Here is a 22,436-nt window from a genome sequence, read left to right as displayed (position 1 = left end):
CTGAACCATGATGGACATTTCCAGGAAAACAAAAGAATATAAAATATCTATGTTTGGACTCTTCAGGTTCTCGTTCATGCTGGACGGTCTCGATAGCGCCCCCTGTGGAACAGGATGTCCAGCTTTCTAATAATTAGTTCTTTAATTTTATGTTTCAGAGAGCTCGAGTCCAAACTCCTCTCCAGAGTACAACAGGAAGGATTATGGTGAGTTTATGCTTGAATTTCAGATTAAAAGTTTACACGTGCACTATAACAGATTTTTGGACGTTGTGTTTTTACAGGCAGTTCAAGCGCACCATCCACTTCTGTCACTAGAGGGAGAGCTCAGAGCCGAGGTGACACGCTGAAACCACATGATCAATAAAAATGAAGCACGACACCGTTTTGTTTTAATCTAAAGGTATCAGGTTAAAGGTCAACTGATTAGTTCGGGTTGCTTTCAGAGAGTGAGATCAGAGTCCGGCTGCAGAGCGCTTCTCCTACAGGAAGCTGTGAGTATCGCCCTCCATCACACATCCAGACCGTAAAGCATTCATTCATCAGTTTGGTCCAAATGCACCGGTTCCTGTGCTTCAGGGACGGAGCTGGACGACGTGAAGCGCCTGCTGAGAGGAAACCGCTCCACCGGCATCAGCCCCACCCAGTCCCCTAACAACACGCTGCCCATCCCCAAGAAGGCCAGCGTGGACCCGAGGACCCTGCCTGACAGCTCCGGTGCAGGTTCGGTCACTTTAAAGGCCTCACATGTCACTCGTGTAGCAATTTAAACTCTGAGATGATGCAGAGGTGGACCTCAGGAGTTGCCCACCTCTACACACAAGCTGTAGACGGGCAACAACCATCCTGGATTGAGAAGATTGATCCAGGATGCATCTAACTGCTGGACTCAACCAACAGGTCCAGCTTATATTTGTCAGGTGTGACATCGAGATCACATCGAGTCCATGCAACCTTTGTCAGAGCTGCAACTGAGCAATGAGGGCTGAAAGGAGGCCCAGTTAGGCCCAAACATGTCTGCCATGTGAGGAGGAGGTGAGTGGATGAATATCTCCTCTTTCTTCCCTCTTAGATCAGTACGGCAGCCTGTGGAGTGGCTCGTCTGTGAGCAGCTACATGTGCAACCCCAACCACAGCAACCTGAGCAGCCTCTACCAGCCAGGTCGGTGACAGGAGGGTTTGTGTTTGCCTCAGAGAGGATGGAGGTCGCGAACTTTGTTTGTTAGGCCAAACTTTCTGCTTCACGCTCTGTATGGATCCTCTGCTGTTTTCCTTCAGCAACAGTAAATAAAAATAAACATGAATCCGCACAATTTCAAAATCCTGCTCCAGATCAGCTCGTTACCGTGGTGATGCAGACAGGTCGCAAGGTTCAACTTAAGCTTCAGATCTGGGGTCCGTTCTTCGTACCTCGCTTACTACATCCAAGATCAAATCATCGCGCTAACTTTGAGCTCGCTATTCCGGTTCTCCGAACACACCTGTTGTTGACGATTAGTATAGCTGGATGAAGTAATGTGAGATCACTGGGTGGCTTAACAGGGGCTACGCATCGATAGTAGAAACATTGGTCGGCGAAAATGTCGAAGGAGCGCGCTCGGTATTTTTTGGCAGCAGAGCAAGAACTCTTGAGTGAGGGATTTCAGGAGTTTCAGAGTTTAATCAGAACACAAGGGAACACTGCAAAGGCTGCAAAAGCAAGGAGAGAGGGCTGGCAGGAAGTTGCTGACAAATTAAACTCGTAAGTAATTTAATAATAATAATAATAATGGAGTGGATTTATATAGCGCTTTTCAAGGCACCCAAAGCGCTTTACAATGCCACTATTCATTCACTCTCACATTCACACACTGGTGGAGGCAGCTACAGTTGTAGCCACAGCTGCCCTGGGGCAGACTGACAGAAGCCAGGCTGCCATATTGCGCCATCGGCCCCTCTGGCCAACACCAGTAGGCGGTAGGGTAAATTTATTATATTACACTATATTATATTATATTATAATATGTTATATTATATCCTCTTTCACATTAGAGCCACGACAGGACCCACTAGAACATGGGAACAAGTAAAAGTGAAATATAAGAATATTCTACAGAATGGTAATATCTATCACTTATATTGCTTTTCGTCTCTTGGAAAGAGACCCTGAAATAATCTGTTTGTTTATAACAGCAACCAAGAAAAGGGCAGAGCAAACAAAGACAGGTGGTGGTCCTGCACCCCCTCGTCAACAAGTTGGTTAAGTAAATAATACCCTCACGGGAAAATCGATATCTCTCTATGAGCACACTGTCGCGCTGAGCTAAAGGATCCTGTCTGTCCCGCAATATACGCTGGATTCTGAGGACTCTCCTTATCAATCTTGCACCTTCTGCAATGGGTGGCTCGCGTATACGGACAGGACATGGCTGCGACAGACTTCCCAAATCCACCTTCGCTTTTATAGCCGTGGTCTCTCATCTTGATTACACGAAGTAATTTCCAATTACTACTCTGAAATATGAATTACATCTGTAATAATCACATACATGTAATAGAATGTTAATAGTACATTTCCCTTTTTTAGGGAATGACCTGTATGTATCTGTGTGACATCAATAAAAGGATCAAGTGCTGCATTATCTTTAGTTACATTGATGTTATTTATTTATGGTGAAACAGTGGAAAAATATCGCTGTTGCTTTCGTATAAGTGAAGCAGACATACCTGCGTGGCCGCGATCTAATCCTGTTTACATAAAGTAAACCTGCTCCCGAGCAGGTTTACGCTTACGGCTCTGTTGCTATGACAGCAAGTCCCGGATGAGCTTTGGAGAACCGAACGATCCAAGATCACGCGAAATCGTCAACAATCAAATCCAGCTAACTTACTTAGCGAGGTACGAAGAACGGACCCCAGATCTGTGTTTGTAGCACAGCAGCATAGAGAAAAGGTTCGTTTACTTTGGTGAAGAAAGACGAAAAGTTTCACCATTCAAACAGAAGACTTTGTTTCCTTTAATAAAAAACAATGTTTGTGTAAACACTGTTTATAAACAAACCGTGGGGCAGTTTCTGAAAAGAAAAATCTATAAAAGCTTGTTTTTATTTTATAAATGTTTTAATATAAAATCGTCTTAAATATTGAACATATTCAGAGACGTCATTTTAAATTCACCTCAAACAAAAAGAAAACGCTGAAGACTTTACAAACCTATAAAGGAAGATGATGAAGATGATTTTAACCACAATACTGTGATGCAAGGAAACAAAGACAACAAAGGGAAAAATAAGCCACAGCAACCCTTTGTAAACCTTTGTTTACTGAAGACATGGATAGATAAAGCTGCTGGGCATTAAAACACTGCATATGTTACATGCTGCATGCGTGTCCCTGTTATAGATGAACGGAGGTATCATCGTTTCCTCTGGCAGTAACAGAGTCCTGTGATGTTCTCCCTCAGTTCGCCCTGCACTGCATGTTTCTGCTGTAGACCCGTGCAGGCCTCTGAAGCCTTTTCTTTGCCGTCGGTGGCAGATAATGATGATAAGACTAATGCGGCTGTTCTGTCACGTACAGGAGCTCAGAACAACCTGACACTCGGCTCTCCGTCTGTGAGCGGCGGCCCGTCTCCGGCGCAGAACGGCAGCTCCGGTGAGCCTTTTCCTGCCGTGTCACAGCGCAGCGTTCAATGCTGAGCTTCACGCTGTCACCGGATAACGACGCTGTTTGACTCTGTTTCAGCTCCAGTGTACGGCGTGCAGAATAACCTGACCACTCCCACTGCCTTTTCTCCCACTGCAGCCAACACACACATAGGTGAAGCACTGATCCTTTATCCAGTCTGTCCCACTTCACCTCCTAGACGTGACACTAAAAAGCACCCGCACACATTAGCTCACAGCTTTGCCCTCTCCCTGTTTAATGAGGACGTGTTCCTGTCTCCTCACAGTTTACGGCGTGCAGAAGAACGTGTCTGGAACGAGCACAGGTGAGGACATGAAGATAACGCTCCAGCTGCTGGCTGTGAAAAAGATTTAAGATGTTTAATTAGGCACAGGTCATCACTGACACGAATGTCCCGCTGTCTGTGTCTGACAGTGAGACCCAGCAGCCCCACCGGTGACGAGGCCTCGGGGAAAGACTTTAAGTTTGTGCTCACGGAGAAGGAGAACGCTCCAATCAAGCCGACAGAGCGGCTCGTCGTGGCCAAAGACACCGGGAAGCAGTTCATGTCTGCTGCACCTGCCAGTTTACCCGGTAACACAAACTGAAAATCTGAGCTTTATTATTTGGAGTTAAATTTGAAGGTCTAGAGCACAGCTGTGTTTGGCTCTTGTAGATATATTATTATTATAATATTATATATATTATATTATTACTTTAATGGTCCTGAAGATCTGCTTCTTGATCAGGGGTCATTGATGTGTTGCAGCTTTGTTCTCTGATGACACCCTGAAGACTGAGAAACTGAAATCCTTCAGCACAGTGGACAGAGCAACAGAATGTAGGCCGGATAACTGTCACACAGGTTACACGCCAGGTTTGCACTTATTAATGTCATCTCTGTTTCTGCCGTAGCTTCGACCCTGAAAGCTGGGACTAAAGACAAAGCCACCTATGCAGGTATGTTAACAGTCTTAATAAACTCCTGCAGATTTAGATATTCTGACATATTTAGGGTGTGATGTTACCCACACATCGTCAGCTGTTAGCTACAAAGCGAAACACTTTACATGTGCACTGGGAACTGCTAGCCTGGGTCTGTGTGGAGGTCTCCTAGGCCATCTGAAGTTGATTAATTATGTTTTAATAAATAAGCCAAAAGGAAAAATCGTATCAACTAAACAGCAGCTTTAACGTCGTGAGCAGCAGCCTCTTGAGCTGAACAGTGAAGCCTGCAGGCTCTCAGACTCTCAGGAATCACGCTCACATGTGAGCAAACCTTTGTCCTGTCTTCATCCCCTCACCTCAAACGGTCGTAGCAGATGGCCCCGCCCCTCCCTGAGCCTGGGTGAGGTTTCTTCCTCTTAAAAGGGAGTTTTTCCTTCCCGCTGTCGCCAGCGGGGACCACTTGAAAAATGAGAAAAATCATATTTTGCACGGTTGGATCTTAACAAGGTTGCAGGTAGAGCTTCAACATCCAACAAGAAGAAATGGGAGTGACGCAAAACATTTTCTGAGCGATTTATTGAAAATAACGCTTAAACTGAAACAGGCTGTTGCAAAATGTGGATTCATTGTCATTTTCGGTCAGGTAGTCACACTGCCGTGACGTTCTGGTGGCAAAGCCAAACAAACGTTAGCTTTTAGAACATGGTCGGGTTGTTGAACTGCAGCAGCAGGGTCACGGTGCCCACAGGAGAATAACATCACTCTCTTGGACCATCCTGCGTGTTCCTCTGATCTAAATCCAACTGAGAACTTTCAGGATGGATGGCAGGGGAGGTTTACAGAAATGGACAACAGTTCCAGACAGTAGATGTGTTTGTGCAGCCGTCTGTTCCCCCTCACCTCATGGAAACGCTTGAATCAAGAAGCCACAACGAATGTTTGAAGTGATCATCAATAACAGTGGAGCTGCTCATGACTGAGTTCATGTTTGATTTCTGTTTTGGGGGGTTTACAGGTTTTACAGGTGTAAAACAGCCTGTTTCAGTTTAAACGCTGTTTTCAATAAATGGCTAGAAAAAAAGTTTTTTCTCGCTCTCATTTCCTCTTGTTGCACGTTGAAGCTCTACTTGGAACCTTGTTACGATCTTAAACTTTTGATCGGGGCTGCATGATGGTATGATTGTAGGGTCTGCCTTACAATAAAAGCACCTTGAGGCAACTGTTGTTGTGATTTCTTTCTGTATAAATAAAACTGATTTGAATTGAAATCACGAAACCGGACTTTTGTAAAAATCTGGCTCATTTTTGCAACAGTCGCCCCCTGCTGGCCGTTAAAGAAGAATGCAGGTTTATTTTTATCTTGTATGTAAAAATAGATCCAATATGACTAAACAACATGAATCTGTTTATTTCTCAGACATCCATATAAAAGACATGAAACAGTCCAGTTTTGGCTTGTGCTCCTGCTGCAGCTGGTGGCAGTGGCTCCTGGGCCTCCTGCTCAGCCTGTTGCTCCTCTTCAGTGTCCTTTTTGGACTCATTGCTTTGGGTAAGATGGAAAGACTTCACCATCACAGGGGTCTGTGAGAGTGATCTGCACAGGTTTACCTGCCAGCCTGCGTCTTGTCTCACAGGTGAAGAAGTCAGACGCCTGAAAGGCCGCGTGGACGTTCTGGAAGCCATCACCAGATCCGCGTCAGTCAGTCACTTGACGTCTTCTGGCAACAAAATCTCCGAGCGGGTGGAATCCACATACATCGAGAAGAACGCCGCTTCAACCCTCATCGACTCCGACAACGGGCTCAACCTGGATGGTGCTGGCAAAGGCGGAGGCACGGGAAACAGCCTGGTCCAGGACAGGGCCACCCTGGAAAGACTCATACAGCAGCTGGTCAGGGATGAGCTCCGCTCAGGATCTGTAAGAGGTGTGAAAATGTAACGCACCGATCAGCTGTCTTCAACCATTTCTGGACATTTAACAAATACTGAAAACTTTATTTGGGTTTAGAAACTCTGGCATACTCACTGAAAGGAGAGAGAGGAGAGCCGGGACCTAAAGGTTTGAAATCATTTAAAAATCGTTTAGAAATTCATGTTTTGTTTGTATTTATCGTCTCGGCTTCTGCATTACAGGTGACCCAGGGCCATTAGGACAAAAAGGTGAGGAGTACTTCTAGCTACACATAATAACGGTGTAATATGTGCAACTAGCTGCTGACACTTGTTTTGTTGCAGGTGATATAGGAACGTCTGGCCCTCCAGGTAAGCCTCAGAACTAATGTGTTTGTTTCCTCCCCGGTGAGCCGACAAACCTCTTCTTTGATGTCTGTCTGCTTTAGGTCTTCCTGGGCAGATCGGGCACCCAGGTTTGGAAGGACCAAGGGGACCAAAGGGAAGTGCAGGTATATTTAATAATTAATATTTAATAACTTTTGTAAAGACAACACTAAAAGGAAAAAAAGCCCTGACTCCTCCTCTTCTTTGCTCAGGTGAACCAGGTGCTGAGGGACCACAAGGTCAGAGGGGTCGGGAAGGACCGGTGGGCCCTCGAGGAGAACCTGGATCACCTGGCTTTGGAGCCAAAGGAGACAGAGGTTTGAAACTATACAAGTAAGTCAGCGAGCTAAATACATGAGAGGATTTACTGATTGTATTTTGGCTTTGAAAGGATTCCAGGGTGAGCCAGGACGACCGGGTCCCGCTGGTATTGCTGGACCTGCAGGTCCAAAAGGTAAAGTTAAGCTTGTGATGATCAAACCAGATAGTTTAGATTCAAAGAATCAAAATGTTATTTAGCAGGTTTTAGGTTAAATGCTAATTAGCAGCTACAAGCATGTTTTTCTTGTCTGCTTTAGGTGCCACAGGAGAGCCGGGTGCCGCAGGAAGTCCTGGTAAAGACTCAGTTTCACATCTATATTAAAAGTGTTGATTTGTGTCGACCAACGGCCTTTTCTTCATTAAATCTGTCAAAATGTATCCAGGTGCTCCTGGATCAAAGGGATTCCAGGGGGAGGCGGGGCTTCCAGGAACCAAAGGTAGACGCTTTCTCTTCGGTTTTTTAGACTTGTGTATAAACTGGGATGCTGACACTTCTAAGTGTGTTGTGACAATATTACCCAAAATCCATAGACCGTGTGTACATTCAGTGGCCACTTTATTAGATACACCTTGCTCATACCTGGCTGGACTCCTTTTTGCTGCTTAAATCCTTTGTCTCACTAACATATTGGTCCATGTTAAGATGATAGCACCATGCAGGTGCTATGGTCATAAAGGCTCAGTAACAATACTCAGCTACACTGTGGCGAGCTCAGCTGGTACTAAGGTGCCCAGAAAATATCCCCACACGGCTACATCACCACCAGCAGCCTGAAGCTTTGATCCGATTGTTGTGCGTTCATGCATAGCTCAGTTTTAACGAGCAGTTCTCTGAGTTGGTGCCTTCCTATCAATCAGCCCTGGCATGATCCAAATCACTCGAATCCCCTTTTTTCCTCACTTCTGGTGCTCCGTTTGATCTTCAGCAGCTCATGTCCATGTACCTGAATGCACTGAGTTGCTGAACGGATAAGCTTTTATCCACTTTGTACAACTCTCTGATCACCCCACCTTCTTCCACTGTCTGTGACGCAGGGGAGCGAGGAACACCTGGGCTGCCGGGAACCAAAGGAGACCACGGAGAGAGGGGACCACGTGGACCGGCAGGTGTGTCTCAGCACACGTCTGTGATCCACAAAGGCCACGCAGTCCTTCTGTTGCACATGAAGAGTTCACTCACATGGCCTCTCTGCTGTGGCCACCAGCACATAACTAATATTAAATATTTGAAAATCCTACGAGATTATCAGGCACATTGACCTCTGACCTTGAGGTCAAGGTCACCAGGATTCAGACCTCTCTAGTTATCGTTTTCACAAACTCTGGTCTCCACAATGCCCGCCTGCTGGCAGGCTGACAATCCCATCAACCTTTTACAGCTAAAGGGTAAAAAGACTCTGTCGGCAGAAGGGGGCAGTTTAGTTTTAGATTTTAGCCCCTCCCAGATTCACTCTGCATCTTTAACAATAACTGAAATACAGTCATTTTGAATGCTGATATTTCGCCATGTTTGGCTTGTAGAGATAAAAGTTACCAAAAGTGTGTAAGGACGCGCCACGTTGTCAGCCAATGCAGGCTAGCAGTACATATGTATGTTGGGTTGAGGTTATTCTATTACAAGACGAAGCAAGAAATAACTAGTGAGACTTAAAAATGTCATCTTCAAACCTCAACCCTTTATTTTTAGGTGAACCCGGACAGCCTGGACCTCAAGGACCTCCAGGATTAAAGGGATCTAAAGGAATTGCAGGTGAGAAGTTTGGACAAACACTGAATAACTACAGAACACAGTGTTGTAAATGGTATAAAACATCTGTGTATAAACTGTAGGTGACCCAGGTTCAGTAGGACTTCCTGGTGCCAGAGGACCACCTGGAGTTCCTGGAGATGCCGGTCCCCCAGGTATCAAATGCCTGTCCACCAAAAGTCCTCTGCTGCTACTGGTTACATGTTCGGTTTAATGTTATCTGACTAACCTGAGATAAAAACCTCAATCTCTCTCACGCCTTACAATAACACTTTTTTCCTCAGGCCCCCCTGGGCTGCAGGGACCCCCAGGTATGATAATATACAAAAACTAAGGTACAGATTCAAATGTACATATTTAAATGATCATGTTTTGCTTTTGTCATCTGTTGTTCAGGTATTGCAGGAATCCCAGGCCAGCCTGGTGGTAAAGGTGAGGTCGTCTTTTCTTTCTAGTCAGTTTATTTATTTCCTATGAAAATGAAAAAAGTTTGGACCAACAGGGCAGAAGATCTGGAGCTCTTAACCTTAAAGCATGTGAGGCTACGCTGATGAATAAAACTGGAGCCAAAGTTCCCCTAAAAAACTCAAAGACATTAATAAATACTGTTACTTATTAAAATGTATGAAACACTAAAGAGTGGTTTTCTCAAAAGCTGGTGGAGGCGTTGATATATGTCTAGACTGCATAGGTGCTTGATGAAGCCTAACGCTGTGTTTCAGGTGAACCAGGAACACCTGGTAAAGTCGTTTCTCCAGGTAAGAACAGCAGGATTTGTTACAATCGCTACATGTCGTTCATTTTTGGGCTTGAAAAGCTTTACTTGGTTTTGGTTTATCTTTTTGTGTATAGTTGGCTCTGATACTGTGGCCATCCCTGGACCTCCAGGACCAGCTGGACCTCCAGGTCCTGCTGGATCACCTGGTCTGTCGGGTCCAATTGGCCCTGCTGGTATCCCAGGACAACCAGGTAAATCTGCCATCTTGTCCAATGCGAAGCATCTGGATGGAATAAAAATGTGGACTGATTTTTTCCTGTGATAAAATCATTTAGGATCTAAGGGAGAGCGAGGAGAAAAGGGAGAGAGGGGGCAGAAGGGGGAGCCAGGTGAGCGGTACAGCTTTAGTTTCACCAAATCCACTACTGGTTTCAGCAAAAACATATTATATTAACACGTCCTCGGTGTTTTCTTACCTAGCAGACACTTCCTCAGTGGTTGGATCTCGTGGTCCACAAGGACCTCCAGGACCTCCTGGAGTACCTGGTCCTCAGGGTCCTCCTGGTACGTTTAGAGCTATATGTAACACAAATATGTCAAACATTGTGGCTTAAATTAAACTCGCGATTATGCAAATGTTACTTTCATTCAGGTGAGTCTAAAGAGGGTCCCCCAGGACCCAGAGGTCCTCCTGGAGAGCCAGGTAAATAAGTATTCTTCTCCACGGACACAAAGATAAATAAATAGATGATCAGCATAAAAGATGATTTTGGCAGCATCAGAATATTTTTCTCCATCTTAAACCGATCTGTGTCCTCACAGGTATCGGCGAACCTGGACCTCCTGGCGAGAAAGGAGCACCTGGGAGCTTTGTGCCGACATCAGGTTGGTAAAAGAAAACTAATTTCACACAAACACACTGTCCTCTGGTGTCTTTGCATGGCATTTGGTGCACTTTACTTTGTATCTCAGAAACCTTCTTTGCTGGACCACCCGGACCTCCAGGACCCCCGGGGCAGAAAGGGTCACGGGGTAGGTGCAGAGGACCAGATGAATATTGACGATTGAATATTTTTGAAAATTAACTGGCCAGTGTTGAAGTTTGAATGTTTTCTATAATTCTTTCGTCTTAGGTGACCCAGGACCACAAGGGTACCAAGGTGAGGAAACTGCGTCGTACTTTAGAAACTCCAGGTTTTCACAGACAGTCTAAATGTAATGGTGGCTCTTCCAGGTGAACCAGGACAACCAGGCCTTCCAGGAAGCCCTGGAGACCCAGGTGTTGGTATGTCAGGAACCTTTTACTGTCTCAATGTGTTCAGGTGCCCCTGAGGTATTTCTGGGGTCAGTAACAAACAGTCGAGCTATGATTGGATATGAATGGTTTTCATTGCAGGTTTCCCAGGTCAGCCTGGAACTCAAGGCCCACCAGGTCCAGACGGGCCACCGGGACCTAAAGGTAAATTCAAATCATTTCTGAGCTTATTGAGCTTTCCGACATTATCTTTTCATGTTTGCACATTGGTTCTTCTTTCTGTCCGTGTGCTTCCAACTCAGAAAAGGCTCTAATTTACTTTAATTTGATTTATGTTTCCTTTCACAGGTGATACGGGAGATCCAGGACCTCCAGGAGTCTCCGCAGGTAAAGTCATCCCTCACATATGCTATATCTGTGATGTATCTTCAAAGTCTCACAGTTTTACATTATTGGAAGTAATTTGTCCCAGGGTGGTGTAGAATAATTAAAGGAAAGCCTTCATTTACAGCCTATTCGTCTCTGCCTGATTAGCTGCTGCTAGCACACCAAACCCAAATTTTCCGAACCCTCGGGCATTAGTTGCTCTGTATCTAGTTTGATCCTTTTTCTTTCTTTAAAGCCTTCCCAGTGTGAGTTTGACAGTGTTAGATTATTAGAAATGTTACTTAAACTGTTTCAAACATGCTTTCCTTTGAACAACCAACAGGGGGCGACTCCTGTGGTTGTAAAGTGTTCAGCACACTATACAACTTGTGGCTGTATAGAAGTCGGTGTCACTGCTCGGCCAGCGTTTGAAGATGTGGATGTTCTTGTCATTAGCAAATATTTTTAAACTGATATTTGAGCTTATTGTCTGCATGTAAATGACATTCTGGGAATTCGTGTTATCGCACCAGGTAGCTTGCTCAATCCTTGCCCCCCAGGCCTACCTGGACCGCCCGGTCCACCTGGAAGAGATTGTCCTGGATCGGGATCACTTGGTTTGACCCCGTGCATTGCAGAATTCCTTAAGAGTAAGCTGTGCACTGGCAAAGCTGCGCAGGCACGCTGCTTCTCCCTTTTCTTATACATCTCCATCAAATTCTTCTTCTTTGAAGCTCCCTCTGGAGTCCATGGCAGACACTAAAACATTAACAAATTTGGCAAAAAGTTCCTGATTTTGTTTTTTTGTGTGTGGTTTTTTTTCCACCAAGCTTCACATCTGCGCCTCAAGCACTCCAGCGCCACCTATGGGCTAGAATTGGACTTGTGTTTATGCATGTAATTTTGAACTGCTTTATACAAATGACGAAACTTGGAATCCTTGGATCGTGTTGATTTTAAAGCATCCAATGAAATGAAATTCGGGATTAAAGAAAAATTCAAAGGTCACAGTTGGGATAAAACTGGGATAGATGATCTTCGGGCCAAGCCTCGCAGATGTTAGGGTTTCGATTTTTCCTTTTTTTAATGTCCTCATCCATCACAGCTAACATAAATCAGCCACAAAGTTGGGAAAATTGGAAGTATTTGTCAAATTCCAATTTGGTACATATACTTGAATCACATTTTAAGATGGCACAAAACATCGTGCAACTAAAAAGGATGCAGCAATAATTAAAAAATAATTCTTTAAAGACCAAGACATGAAAAGTTGTACCATCAGCTGTCAGTTGTCATGTGTCCACTTTGTTATTCTTTGAGTTTAAATATTTTCCAATCCACGATCTTGGACTTGTCGCCCCCTCATGAGCATCACCTGAACACTGGGAGGTGCTGCGAAAAGCAAAAGGTGCTTTCAGCCTCGCTTTGGACATGGCGCCCTGCTGAACTGCATGGCTGCTTGTAGCTTTCATTCTACTTTGTTGCTGCTTGCAACTATGTTTGAACCTGGTATTTCAACTTGGTATCTACACATGGATAAAAATGTTGAATAAATGTGCTTTGACATCAGGTGGTGGCATCAGAGAGTACTTCGTTGGACCTCCTGGGCCTCCTGGGCCTCCGGGGGCACCAGGCACACCTGGACATGCAGTGGACGGGCTGGTTGATGATGTCGCCAGCAGAGTCATGGCCTACATCCACAGTATGGTCAATCACATGATAATGCTCCACAGGATGGTACACAAGACGTGTGAGTGAAGGTCCGTAACTGTTGCTGTTTCAGGTTCAGGCAGAGGTTATGATGGGACCCCAGGCCCTCCTGGTCCTCCGGGTCCTCCTGGCTCCGTCTCTCTCAGTGACATGATCAGCCTCTTACAGAGTAAGTCTCTGCTACACAGGCAACATCTGCTACAATGAAAGAAATTCAAAATTGTTTCATGAGAATCTAAAAGTGATGAATCCTATCATTTGTTTCCAGGAGAGGACGTGAGGCGATACATTGCTGGTCCTCCGGGTCCACAGGGACCTCCAGGAGCTCCAGGCTATGGCAGCTACAGCTTTAACACACAGGAGGTGGCTGAACGTGTCCTGAGTTTGATGTCTGGTAGGTGTGACAGTCTTACAGGCGACCTACCAAAAAGGTCCTCTGTTGTGTCTGACTATAATCCTGGTCTCTCTGCAGAGAGGGAGGCGCTTGCTGTCCCTGGACCTCCTGGACCTCCCGGACCACCTGGAGCTCCTGGTTTTCCTGGAAACTTTTTACCAGGTAAGAAGCATCACAAATCTCTGCAGTTAGACCAGATGGTTTGGTCTGGGTGAAACAATGTTGACCCACAGCCAGAACCCAGCTGAGTGGGTCGACTTTAAGATACCTCAAGTTCACCGTGATTTAGTACCATTATTAATCCAATAAATATATTATCCAACTAGATGGGTATCAGACTTTAGTTGGCCCTCAGGGGCCTCCTGGTCCCCCGGGTATCCCTGGCTCACAAGGTCCACCTGGCCCGGAAGGTCCACCTGGTCCACCTGGATTTTTTAAATACATCAGCTCAGACATTCGTGACTACCTGCAAAGTGAGTTTGACAGAAATCTTTCACTCCACCTTCTCAAAGAGAGAAACTGCGTCTCACTGTTGGTCTTCTTCTCCACTGCCCTCCTACAGATGTTGCTTTCAAAGGTCCTCCAGGCCCACCCGGACCCCCTGGACCTGAGGGACCCCCTGGACCAATCAGTGGGTTGGTTACTTTTGCTGACCATCTCAACAGAGACACACTCAAAGCTGAACTGCAAGAATATACCAAGAGTGAGTTTAAAGCAATGCTTCACCCATTTAAAATCCAGATATTCTTTGGTTCTACGTCTTTGTGGGGAATAGATGGTGACAGCTGTTACAGAGACTCGTGGGTAGAGAAGAGGCTACAGTTTAATGAACTTAGACTGTGCTGTGTTTTCCTCCAGGTGATGATGCGAGTGCCGCCATGTTTGGAGTTCCTGGTCCACCAGGTCCTCCTGGACCCCCAGGACACAAGGGAGAGCCAAGTTTGCCTGACGACTACTCCAGTATGGCTCTCAAAGTAACTGATTACATCAAATGTAGGTGGCCGCCACGCTTTATAAAAAATATGATTGACTTCAGACTGAATCTGTTTAAACACATTTTCTTAAATCATGCAGCCCACGGTCTGCTCCATGATGCCATGAGCCACTCTGAGCGCGTGGTTCAAGGACCTCCAGGACCTCCAGGAATGCCTGGAGAGGCCCAATTGGTTAGTTCCCAACAAAATGTCATGGATGTGGTGGAATACTTAAAATGTAAGTCAACCTGACCTTTGGTTTCCTTTATAACTGACACTGAAGTGCACGGTTATGTATATAAAATGGTAAATGGACTGTTCTTATATACTTTTTTCTACTCTGATCACTCAAAGTACTTAATACAACACTTATATCTAACATTCACACTCTAATGGATGCATCAGAGAGCAACATGGGGTTAATATCATTCCCACGGATATTTGGCATGCAGACTGGGATCAAACCACCAACTTGATTAGTAGATGAGCTGCTCTACCTCGGGAGATACAGACAGCCCATAAACAATGGTGTGTCCACTGTGATACTACTGGCGGATTTGTGGACTCTTGTGTTGAAGCTTTAAAATGCTAGTTTAATGTGTGAGGCTTTGTTTTGTATCCAGAGGTGCTGCCCCCTGCTGGACGTTTTTTAAATAAACAATGTTAAACACTCTTAAATCGTGACATTTGTATCACCCTGTTTCCTTTGATCTGCAGCTCATGGTGTAGTGCGGGACATTATGAGGGAGTACAGACATGTCTTTCAAGGCCCTCCAGGACCCCCAGGACCCCCAGGTCATCCAGGATACAGCCACTGGCTTCATTCCCATGGAAACGCCACAGATCTGGTGGAATACATCAAATGTGAGTGACTGTCCTATCGGGCCAAAGTAAAGCACGTCTGAAAGGACTGCTGGTTAACACTTCTTCTCGGTCTGTTTGCAGCTCGTGGTCTCCTCCGTGACACTGAACGTGTCATCCAGGGACCCCCGGGGCCACCGGGACCTCCGGGTCCACCAGGATACAGCAGACTGTTTGGTTCTGACACCAACGTTTCTGATTTAGTGGAATATATAAAAAGTAAAGAACATATAGCAGCAGCATGGTACAGCAGAATGTGGATGTGTTTTAACCACCGAGTGTGTTCTCCACAGGTCATGGAGCCATCGTGGGACCACCTGGGAGACCAGGCCAGAAGGGGGAGAGGGGATTTCCAGGACTGAAAGGAGAGAGAGGTGCAGTAAAAGGAAATCGTGGACTTCATTGGTAGTGTCAGAACATTTAACGCATCGGTTTATAATCTTAAGATGTGTTTTTTGTGTGTGTGGACACAGGTGAGCGAGGCCTTCCTGGACATGACGTTTACAGAGGCCCAAAAGGGGACAGAGGTCAGTGTTGCTCGTGGGAGTTTAAAAGAACAGTTAAAGGTTTTCCTCTGGCCTGTTGTGCTGTTCATCCATCCAGACTCTTCTGATGTTGTTGACATTTCTGTAGCTACTTCACCAAAACTGGCAAAGTGCTCACTTCTCTTAAACGCAACTAAACAGCTCATCAAAGTGAGCAAACAGGACGTAGGCAGCATGGTAATGCAGTAAAGCCCTGATATGAAGCCTCGAGCTGACGGCTGTCAGTGAGGGAGGAGTCTGAGAAAGGGCGGGACTCGACACGCCCTCGGGGTAACAAACTGTCAAACTGGTAACAATGTTCACTGAATGCAGTCGTTACTGCGAACCTTTGCTTCTGCAGCAATAAGCTGTGTGTAAATGTTCAGCATAGCCTTCATCAGCCACTGGTTGGTACTCTAACATAACAAAAAGCCACAAACATGCTTTTTAATGCAGCTTATTTGGCATTTCAGTGGTAGCTGAACTTTTCTTCTCTGGAGGCTGATTGTTTGCAGCTAGACGAGTCGGCCCCTGCTGGTCGTTTGAGAGAATGCAGGCTCAACACGCTTCATGTTTGAGTCAGCAGACTTTCCTGACTCAACCTCGAAGGCATTTGTGTCTCCTGCTGGAATAACGCCAGCGACCTTTTGCTAGACAAGCAGATGTCTAAACCTCTACACCCAGAACTGTTTGTTTTTCTTTCCACAGTCTGTGAAAAACGCAGAATTTTGACTGAAATGTTTTTGTGGGAATGATTTTCTGTCAGTGACTTTACAGTAAAAAAACGTAACTGAAGGTTTTCTGCTGTTTCAGGAGAATTCGCAGTGACGAGTAAAAGGAGGAAGAGGAATGCTGGTGTTTGACGCCTGAGCTGCTGAAAGTAGTTTCGCTGGTGTTTTAACTGTAAATGTGTTTTGAACATGAAACACATGAAATCAGGGACGTCGTATTGAATCATGTCATCTGTGACGGTGTTCAGTGGTACCTTTACCATTTCATTTTTTACTCATCAGACCAACGAGTATTTTATGTTTTTTGGAGTTTGTGGTTCAAGTCTTGGGATTCATATAAAGAACGAAACAGCACAACGTTAGAGAGAAAAGTTTATTTACATGAAAATGAAAATCAGCACTACAGGCCTTCTAAAAACTATACATGTTATAAAATGTGATGTTTTTTTTGTTTGTTTTATAGTCAACATTCAGAAGTTAAGAACCAGAATTTTGTAACTGTTTGTGGTGGACGATCAGCTTTCGTACATAAATAACTGCTGAGGCCGTTTTGTAAAAGGTGCACAGCACTCCTTCACCGAGTTTAGTTTTTTTGTACATATGATATGAAACACCTTTGACTAACTAATAACAGCCAATCAAAGAAGATGAGATGATCAAATGAACCAATCAGAGGAGGAGATGGCCTAAACCAGTCAGGTCCAATTTTTTTATAACATTACATCAGATTTAATAATAATAATAATAAAAAAACTGCAAAAAGCTCATGTTGTGCATTTTTTAATAAAGAGCCGTCCCACCTCCTCAATAACTGTTAATAAGCTTCAGAATTCCTTCAAAGGCAGTCGCAACAGGTATGCAGGGTCTCCACGTCTGTAGCATTAAGGCTAGTCGCTAAAACAGTGTTACAGTCCGAACCTGCTGAGCTGCATGTGGCAGCAAAAATACAGACGAGGCAAATATGAGGTGTGAAGGAGTCATGTGACTTGGTTTGACCGATCTCTCAGTTAAGATCATCTCCTCGTGCACCTCGGGACTATTTTCTACAGCAGTGGCAGTCACTTTGTATCACTGTGCCGGTGTGAAGCGCCTCCATCAACAAACCTGCCGAGGACGACAGGTGGTGAGCTCTGTGAAAGCATCCTTCAATAACTCAATAGCGGAGGAGAGACGAACACTGAATGTGGAAGAAAATAATTTGAGAAACAGGCGAGAACGTGAAAGTCAAATCTGTGTGAAGCAGAAGTGTTTGTGGGGAAACGGGATTTCCATCAACGTTTTAAAACGAGCAGAAATAATCCAGAGCAACACGAGGAGATGACTCTGAAGGGAAGCTCGCTCTAACCCTAAAATCAGATCGCCCTGTCACATCATCGTCCAGTTATTTGTCTTAAAAACTGCAGCTTGTATTCCTTCTTTATCCCTGAATATCATTCCTACAAACAACAACAAGGAAAATGACCCGGCTGACGTAAATGCTTTCCACCTGTCACCACAGTGACTTCCTAACAGTCTCCACCCTCCTCACAGGGTTTGTTCCTAAACAACTAATAGTCTTGAGCTCAAGACTGAAGGCATTCTGAAGAAAAACCTGCAGTAAAAGTTCCTAAACGCTGCATTAAAGTCATGCATCAGATCACGAGCTAAGGGCTGATGACGTTCATCAAACGTCATCAGCCCTTCGACAGGAGGCTCCTCTTTTATCTGCAATACATTCTCCTTCATCATCACTTAAAAGTGATGCTTACTGATCTTATTTATTCAGATTTAGTGGTGAAACTAGTTTTCATCATTTCCTTTGTGCAAAAATCTAAATGGGAAAAACGTCGAGCAGCAAATAAAATTGGGAACTAATTGAATTTAAATGCAGACACTCTGCAGGCACTGCACTGTTTAGAAAAATACTTCAGGAAGGTTGGACTGAGCACTTCACACGAACTCTCCTTCAAATGGATCCTGATAGAAAACAGAGGTCAAAGGTCAAAGGCAGCACGGCTCCGTCTTCACCGTCTCCGTCGGTGCGTCCGTTCGTTTGTCCGTGTGTGTGCAGACGTCGTGTCCTCTAGAAGCCGGTGGACTGGACGCTGGGGATCGGATAGAACTTGGAGATGCGGGTCTGGGTGGAGGGATTAAGGCACTCCGACTCGCCGCTCATCTTGAAGAACACTTCCTGTTCCTGCAGCTTCCTGGCGAACTCCTCCTCCAGCGCCTGCAGAGCACACACACATGGAAATGCTTCAGTTTCCTTCGTGTAATGAGCCTCAGGTAAACTGTGGGGTCACCTGACTGAGGTGATACGACGCACAGTCCACACCTTTAAATCTTTCCTAAACACATTGTTAGACGTTACGTGTAGGGCCGGGCGATATATCGAATCGACGCATCGCGAGTTTTTCCACGAACGATGGTTAAAATGACGTCATTGTAAATATTGAGAATAGGTTGCCATGCAAATATTAAGCTGTCTGCACAGAATTCACTGAGTTTTGTTTCTCCCGACCGGAAAATGCTCTACCCAGTGTTTATCCTTCCACACAGGGACAAACATGGCGACATCAGGAGTCGTTTGGATTTCAGATGTCGAACAAAATGCAATCATTTGAAAAGCATGCCGTAAAACTGTTGCCACAAAAGGCAGCAGAGCCAAGTATTTATTCCAGAGGCTGAAAAGTCATGCACTGCAACATGAAGAGTGTTTTAAACTCAGCACGTGAACGTCACACCAAAGAAACCTTTGAGTAAACCAGCTGTGATACGAGCTGCAGCAGCTCATGATATATATCATGGATCAGGATATAGCCAAATAAAATACTGCGATATTAGATTTTCCTCGTATCGCCCGTGATGTCGCCACCCCAGAAGGTTCAAACGGTTCACCAGAAAATCTTTTGTTTCAGTTTTGTTTTGTTACCTTCTTCCTGGGTCGCAGTTTCTCCCTCCACTCCTTCAGCTCCAGGCTGTGCTCCTCGTCCAGCTCCTTCAGCTTCTGGGTCTCGTGTTCGATCAGCAGGTGGCACTTCTCGTTCTGAAGCAAAAACAGAGTTACGTTATTTTACTGCAGTCTTTTGTCAAACGGGACTTTGGCGTGGTTACCGGAGCCGACCTGCAGCTGCTGCAGCTCGCGGATGTTGGCGTCACACTGGAGCTGCAGGTCTCTCATCTGGTTTTCGTGCTTCTGCTGTTGGTGCAGCCGCTCGTTCTTCTGCCTCTTCTCTTCCTGAGCTGCGAACTGGAGACGCGATTATTGACTAAAGGCTGGAATTCTTTGAGGGAACGTTTCACTCTCCGAGCTGAAGGCGGCGGCTCACCTGTTTGACCTTCTCCCTCTCCTGCTCGGGGCTGATGATGGCTCCGGTGATGCGGAGGCTCTTCTTGAACATGGCCATGCGGGTTTTGGCTTCGCTGCGCTGGATCTTGGGCAGTCGGGCTTTCTCCTGCGTCTGTTTGTTCTTCATCTCCTCGATCAGACGCTGGTTGTAGCGCTGCATCTGCTCCATCTCCTGTACGGTCGACGTGAAACACATTCATGAGGGTTTTCATTCAGATAGAATAAAACGTAGCAACAAGAAAGACGACAGAGTTTTGTGCATCTTTCAGTAAAGTTGGCTGGAAAAGTTTGAGAGGAAGCACAAAGAGAAGAGAGGAACAGGCTGGATAAAGTCACGACGGGTTCAGCAGGACGTCAGCAGTTGGCTCAAGAACAATCCTACACTCACTCCAGCGACTCAGCTTCTAACAGAGCTGAACAGGATGTTCAGAGGATTTGATGTGTTCAAAAGGCCAGAGTTTAGAAATCACTGGATTTAGTGGGAAGAGCCACTCGGTGTCTGTGAAGTTTTGTTGTGACCTTCAGCAGAATTTCAGAAGCTGGACATTTAGTCTCTAAGGGAGCGCAGTGTTAAACTGACTCGCTCTTCATCCTGTCCATCCCACGGACTACTCTCAAATCTCGTGGTGATAGAGCCTCACACGTTAATGCCATTTTCATATTGTTAAGCACTTTGTGCAGCATCGGCTGTTTGAAATGTGCTATATAAACAAATTGGACCTTGACCTTAGATGCAGCTCGTGCCGACTAAAAGAGAATCAACGGGATCCGAGTAGAAGTAAAAGTCTCGGGGTTCGAGAACAAGCTGAAGGACCGGCTGTGGTTACAGTGGCACAGTGGTTAGCACGAGGGTCCTTCAATCCCACCATCAGACTGAGGTCTTTGTGTGTGGAGTTAGTGGGGTTAGGTTAACTGGTGACTCTAAATTGCCCATAAGTAGAAATGTTTGTCTGTGTGCGTGAGCCCTGTGACAGACTGGTGACCCTGCCTCTCGCACTAAGACAGCTGGACAGGCTCCACCCCCCCATGACCCTGACAAGATAAGCGGAAGAGAATGGATGGATGACTTTGGTTAGTAAATCTGTCGTGTGGGTTTGATGCAAACATCCAGTGAAGGCGGAGGTTACCCCCACAAGACGAGCCTGACTAGCCCCAGGAAGCATCTGTCCTCCTTTATTCCTTTTTCCTAATAACGGTGTTAAATCATCAGTTTTTCTTACACAAAGCTCGAGTCAAACACTTTAGCTTCTCGACCTAAATGAAAAAACATCAAATAACTAAAAAGTGACTCAATCAGGAGAACCTGACAGATTTTCGTCCTTTTAAGGTGGACGATGTTTCTCCGTGCACGTCTGAGGTCACCTAACAAACTGAACCAGCAGCAGCATCCACGCCGTACCTTCTCGTGTCTCTTCAGCAGCTGATGCCTCTGCATGAAGTACTGGTCTTTGAGCTGCTGTTTGAGCAGCTGGTGTTTCTCCTGCAGATGGCGCTCTTCCAGCTCCCACATGGCGGCCTCCCGTGCTGTACGCAGACACAGATCAAAAGACAAAGCTGAAGCAGTGCACAGAGGAAGCGTTCACAGGCTGAACGTCTTCACTACATAAGCAGCTCCAGATCTGTCCTTCTTAGAGAAAAAGGCTCCAGACCTCAGCGTTAACTTTACTAATGACGGTTCACATTTGACCTCTGCTGCCAGCCGGAGCTCGTCCTGAGCTCCTGAAGCACAGCTGCAGCCTCCCGTGACCTGCATTTCTGAGAAGTGTTATTTGTGCCGCTCCTGGAATATTAATCATGGGATTAAGTCCCAGTCTGTGCCAACGGGCAGCCGTCCACCTCGCTCCGACTGGAAGGGGTGACGGTCAGAAACCTCAGTTTTTATGTTCTGAGGTGAAAACAGCTGCTAACATCAGTCTGAGTGCGGTTTACAGTGTCGGCACAGCAGGAACCATCTCAGGGGAGGAATGCTCTTTGTTATATAATACTAACATTCATCTTTCTTGAGTCGGGTTTATTTTATAAACAGTCATAAAAACTAGAAAAACACTGTTGGGGGGGTGCAGCTTATGGTCGCAGTGAGACCTTCAAGGCTCAGCCATACGAGTGATTTCTGCCGTTATCACAGAAATCCAAACCATCTGGGAACTCAAACCCAGACGTAATCTGCTTAGTTAAGTTTAAGTACTACGTTTAGTTGTGCTTATCATCATAAAACAGGAAGTATTTGTTGCAGGTGGGACGAATTTAACACTGTGCACATGACTCAGACAAGCAGACCGCGTTGGAAACGACTAAAACTGTTTTTCCGTTTTAAAGTCCATCCTTAGATGGTGATCTGTCTCCGAACGTTTACCTCGGAGCAGCTGCTGCTTGTGGTTGAGGCAGTCTCTCTCGATGGTGGCGAGCTCGTGTTTGTGCTGCTGGATGATCTTCTTCAGGGCGCTGTCCAGGTCCTGCTGCTGCTTCTGCAGAAACTCCTGTTCCTGGATGAGCCAGATTAGAAATGTCAGCAAATCACAGAGCATGTGATCATCATCCAAACGCCCTGGACGACTTAAATAGGGAACTTCACATTCACACATGACAGTGAGTGTGTGTGTGTGTGTGTGTGTGTGTGTGTGTGTGTGTGTGTGTGGAC

At 45.6% G+C, this 22,436-nt stretch overlaps 2 protein-coding genes across 11 annotated transcripts in view; one reads left to right on the top strand and one right to left on the bottom strand.

Annotated features, from left to right (window-relative positions):
* The window catches only part of LOC101474610 (uncharacterized), a 23,653-nt gene extending 6,362 nt beyond the window's left edge, over positions 1-17,291 (top strand). For 4 of the 9 annotated variants that reach the window (XM_004538690.6, XM_004538689.6, XM_004538688.6 and 1 more), the window contains 51 exons: positions 159-206; positions 284-337; positions 446-493; positions 579-722; positions 1,072-1,161; positions 3,558-3,632; positions 3,723-3,797; positions 3,931-3,969; positions 4,080-4,238; positions 4,414-4,485; positions 4,560-4,604; positions 6,010-6,141; positions 6,227-6,517; positions 6,601-6,651; positions 6,726-6,752; positions 6,828-6,854; positions 6,932-6,994; positions 7,082-7,186; positions 7,261-7,323; positions 7,448-7,483; positions 7,574-7,627; positions 8,226-8,297; positions 8,878-8,940; positions 9,021-9,092; positions 9,222-9,248; positions 9,334-9,369; positions 9,660-9,695; positions 9,790-9,906; positions 9,991-10,044; positions 10,136-10,219; positions 10,308-10,358; positions 10,478-10,540; positions 10,628-10,687; positions 10,789-10,815; positions 10,890-10,940; positions 11,052-11,114; positions 11,259-11,297; positions 11,810-11,926; positions 12,847-12,978; positions 13,060-13,155; positions 13,255-13,380; positions 13,459-13,542; positions 13,707-13,853; positions 13,943-14,083; positions 14,239-14,373; positions 14,455-14,592; positions 15,072-15,218; positions 15,300-15,434; positions 15,509-15,589; positions 15,689-15,742; positions 16,553-17,291. In XM_004538690.6, the coding sequence (XP_004538747.3) occupies positions 159-206; positions 284-337; positions 446-493; positions 579-722; positions 1,072-1,161; positions 3,558-3,632; positions 3,723-3,797; positions 3,931-3,969; positions 4,080-4,238; positions 4,414-4,485; positions 4,560-4,604; positions 6,010-6,141; positions 6,227-6,517; positions 6,601-6,651; positions 6,726-6,752; positions 6,828-6,854; positions 6,932-6,994; positions 7,082-7,186; positions 7,261-7,323; positions 7,448-7,483; positions 7,574-7,627; positions 8,226-8,297; positions 8,878-8,940; positions 9,021-9,092; positions 9,222-9,248; positions 9,334-9,369; positions 9,660-9,695; positions 9,790-9,906; positions 9,991-10,044; positions 10,136-10,219; positions 10,308-10,358; positions 10,478-10,540; positions 10,628-10,687; positions 10,789-10,815; positions 10,890-10,940; positions 11,052-11,114; positions 11,259-11,297; positions 11,810-11,926; positions 12,847-12,978; positions 13,060-13,155; positions 13,255-13,380; positions 13,459-13,542; positions 13,707-13,853; positions 13,943-14,083; positions 14,239-14,373; positions 14,455-14,592; positions 15,072-15,218; positions 15,300-15,434; positions 15,509-15,589; positions 15,689-15,742; positions 16,553-16,602 (4,196 nt within the window). In that variant the 3' untranslated portion in view covers positions 16,603-17,291. The remainder of the gene's footprint in view (positions 1-158; positions 207-283; positions 338-445; positions 494-578; positions 723-1,071; positions 1,162-3,557; positions 3,633-3,722; positions 3,798-3,930; positions 3,970-4,079; positions 4,239-4,413; positions 4,486-4,559; positions 4,605-6,009; positions 6,142-6,226; positions 6,518-6,600; positions 6,652-6,725; positions 6,753-6,827; positions 6,855-6,931; positions 6,995-7,081; positions 7,187-7,260; positions 7,324-7,447; positions 7,484-7,573; positions 7,628-8,225; positions 8,298-8,877; positions 8,941-9,020; positions 9,093-9,221; positions 9,249-9,333; positions 9,370-9,659; positions 9,696-9,789; positions 9,907-9,990; positions 10,045-10,135; positions 10,220-10,307; positions 10,359-10,477; positions 10,541-10,627; positions 10,688-10,788; positions 10,816-10,889; positions 10,941-11,051; positions 11,115-11,258; positions 11,298-11,809; positions 11,927-12,846; positions 12,979-13,059; positions 13,156-13,254; positions 13,381-13,458; positions 13,543-13,706; positions 13,854-13,942; positions 14,084-14,238; positions 14,374-14,454; positions 14,593-15,071; positions 15,219-15,299; positions 15,435-15,508; positions 15,590-15,688; positions 15,743-16,552) is intronic. The other 5 variants (XM_004538691.6, XM_004538692.6, XM_076885299.1 and 2 more) reach the window with 5 other exon arrangements.
* The window catches only part of slkb (STE20-like kinase b), a 21,245-nt gene continuing 15,638 nt past the window's right edge, over positions 16,830-22,436 (bottom strand). For both annotated transcript variants that reach the window (XM_004538685.5, XM_004538686.5), the window contains 6 exons: positions 22,152-22,281; positions 21,198-21,322; positions 19,779-19,970; positions 19,574-19,699; positions 19,382-19,495; positions 16,830-18,679 (listed from right to left, as the gene is read on the bottom strand). In XM_004538685.5, the coding sequence (XP_004538742.1) occupies positions 18,533-18,679; positions 19,382-19,495; positions 19,574-19,699; positions 19,779-19,970; positions 21,198-21,322; positions 22,152-22,281 (834 nt within the window). In that variant the 3' untranslated portion in view covers positions 16,830-18,532. The remainder of the gene's footprint in view (positions 18,680-19,381; positions 19,496-19,573; positions 19,700-19,778; positions 19,971-21,197; positions 21,323-22,151; positions 22,282-22,436) is intronic.

Source organism: Maylandia zebra, linkage group LG6 (genome assembly GCF_041146795.1).
Source record: "Maylandia zebra isolate NMK-2024a linkage group LG6, Mzebra_GT3a, whole genome shotgun sequence".
NCBI classification, from domain to species: domain Eukaryota; kingdom Metazoa; phylum Chordata; class Actinopteri; order Cichliformes; family Cichlidae; genus Maylandia; species Maylandia zebra.
The sequence above is the reverse complement of the archived record's forward strand: the minus strand, read 5'-3'. Positions and strand labels throughout refer to the sequence as shown.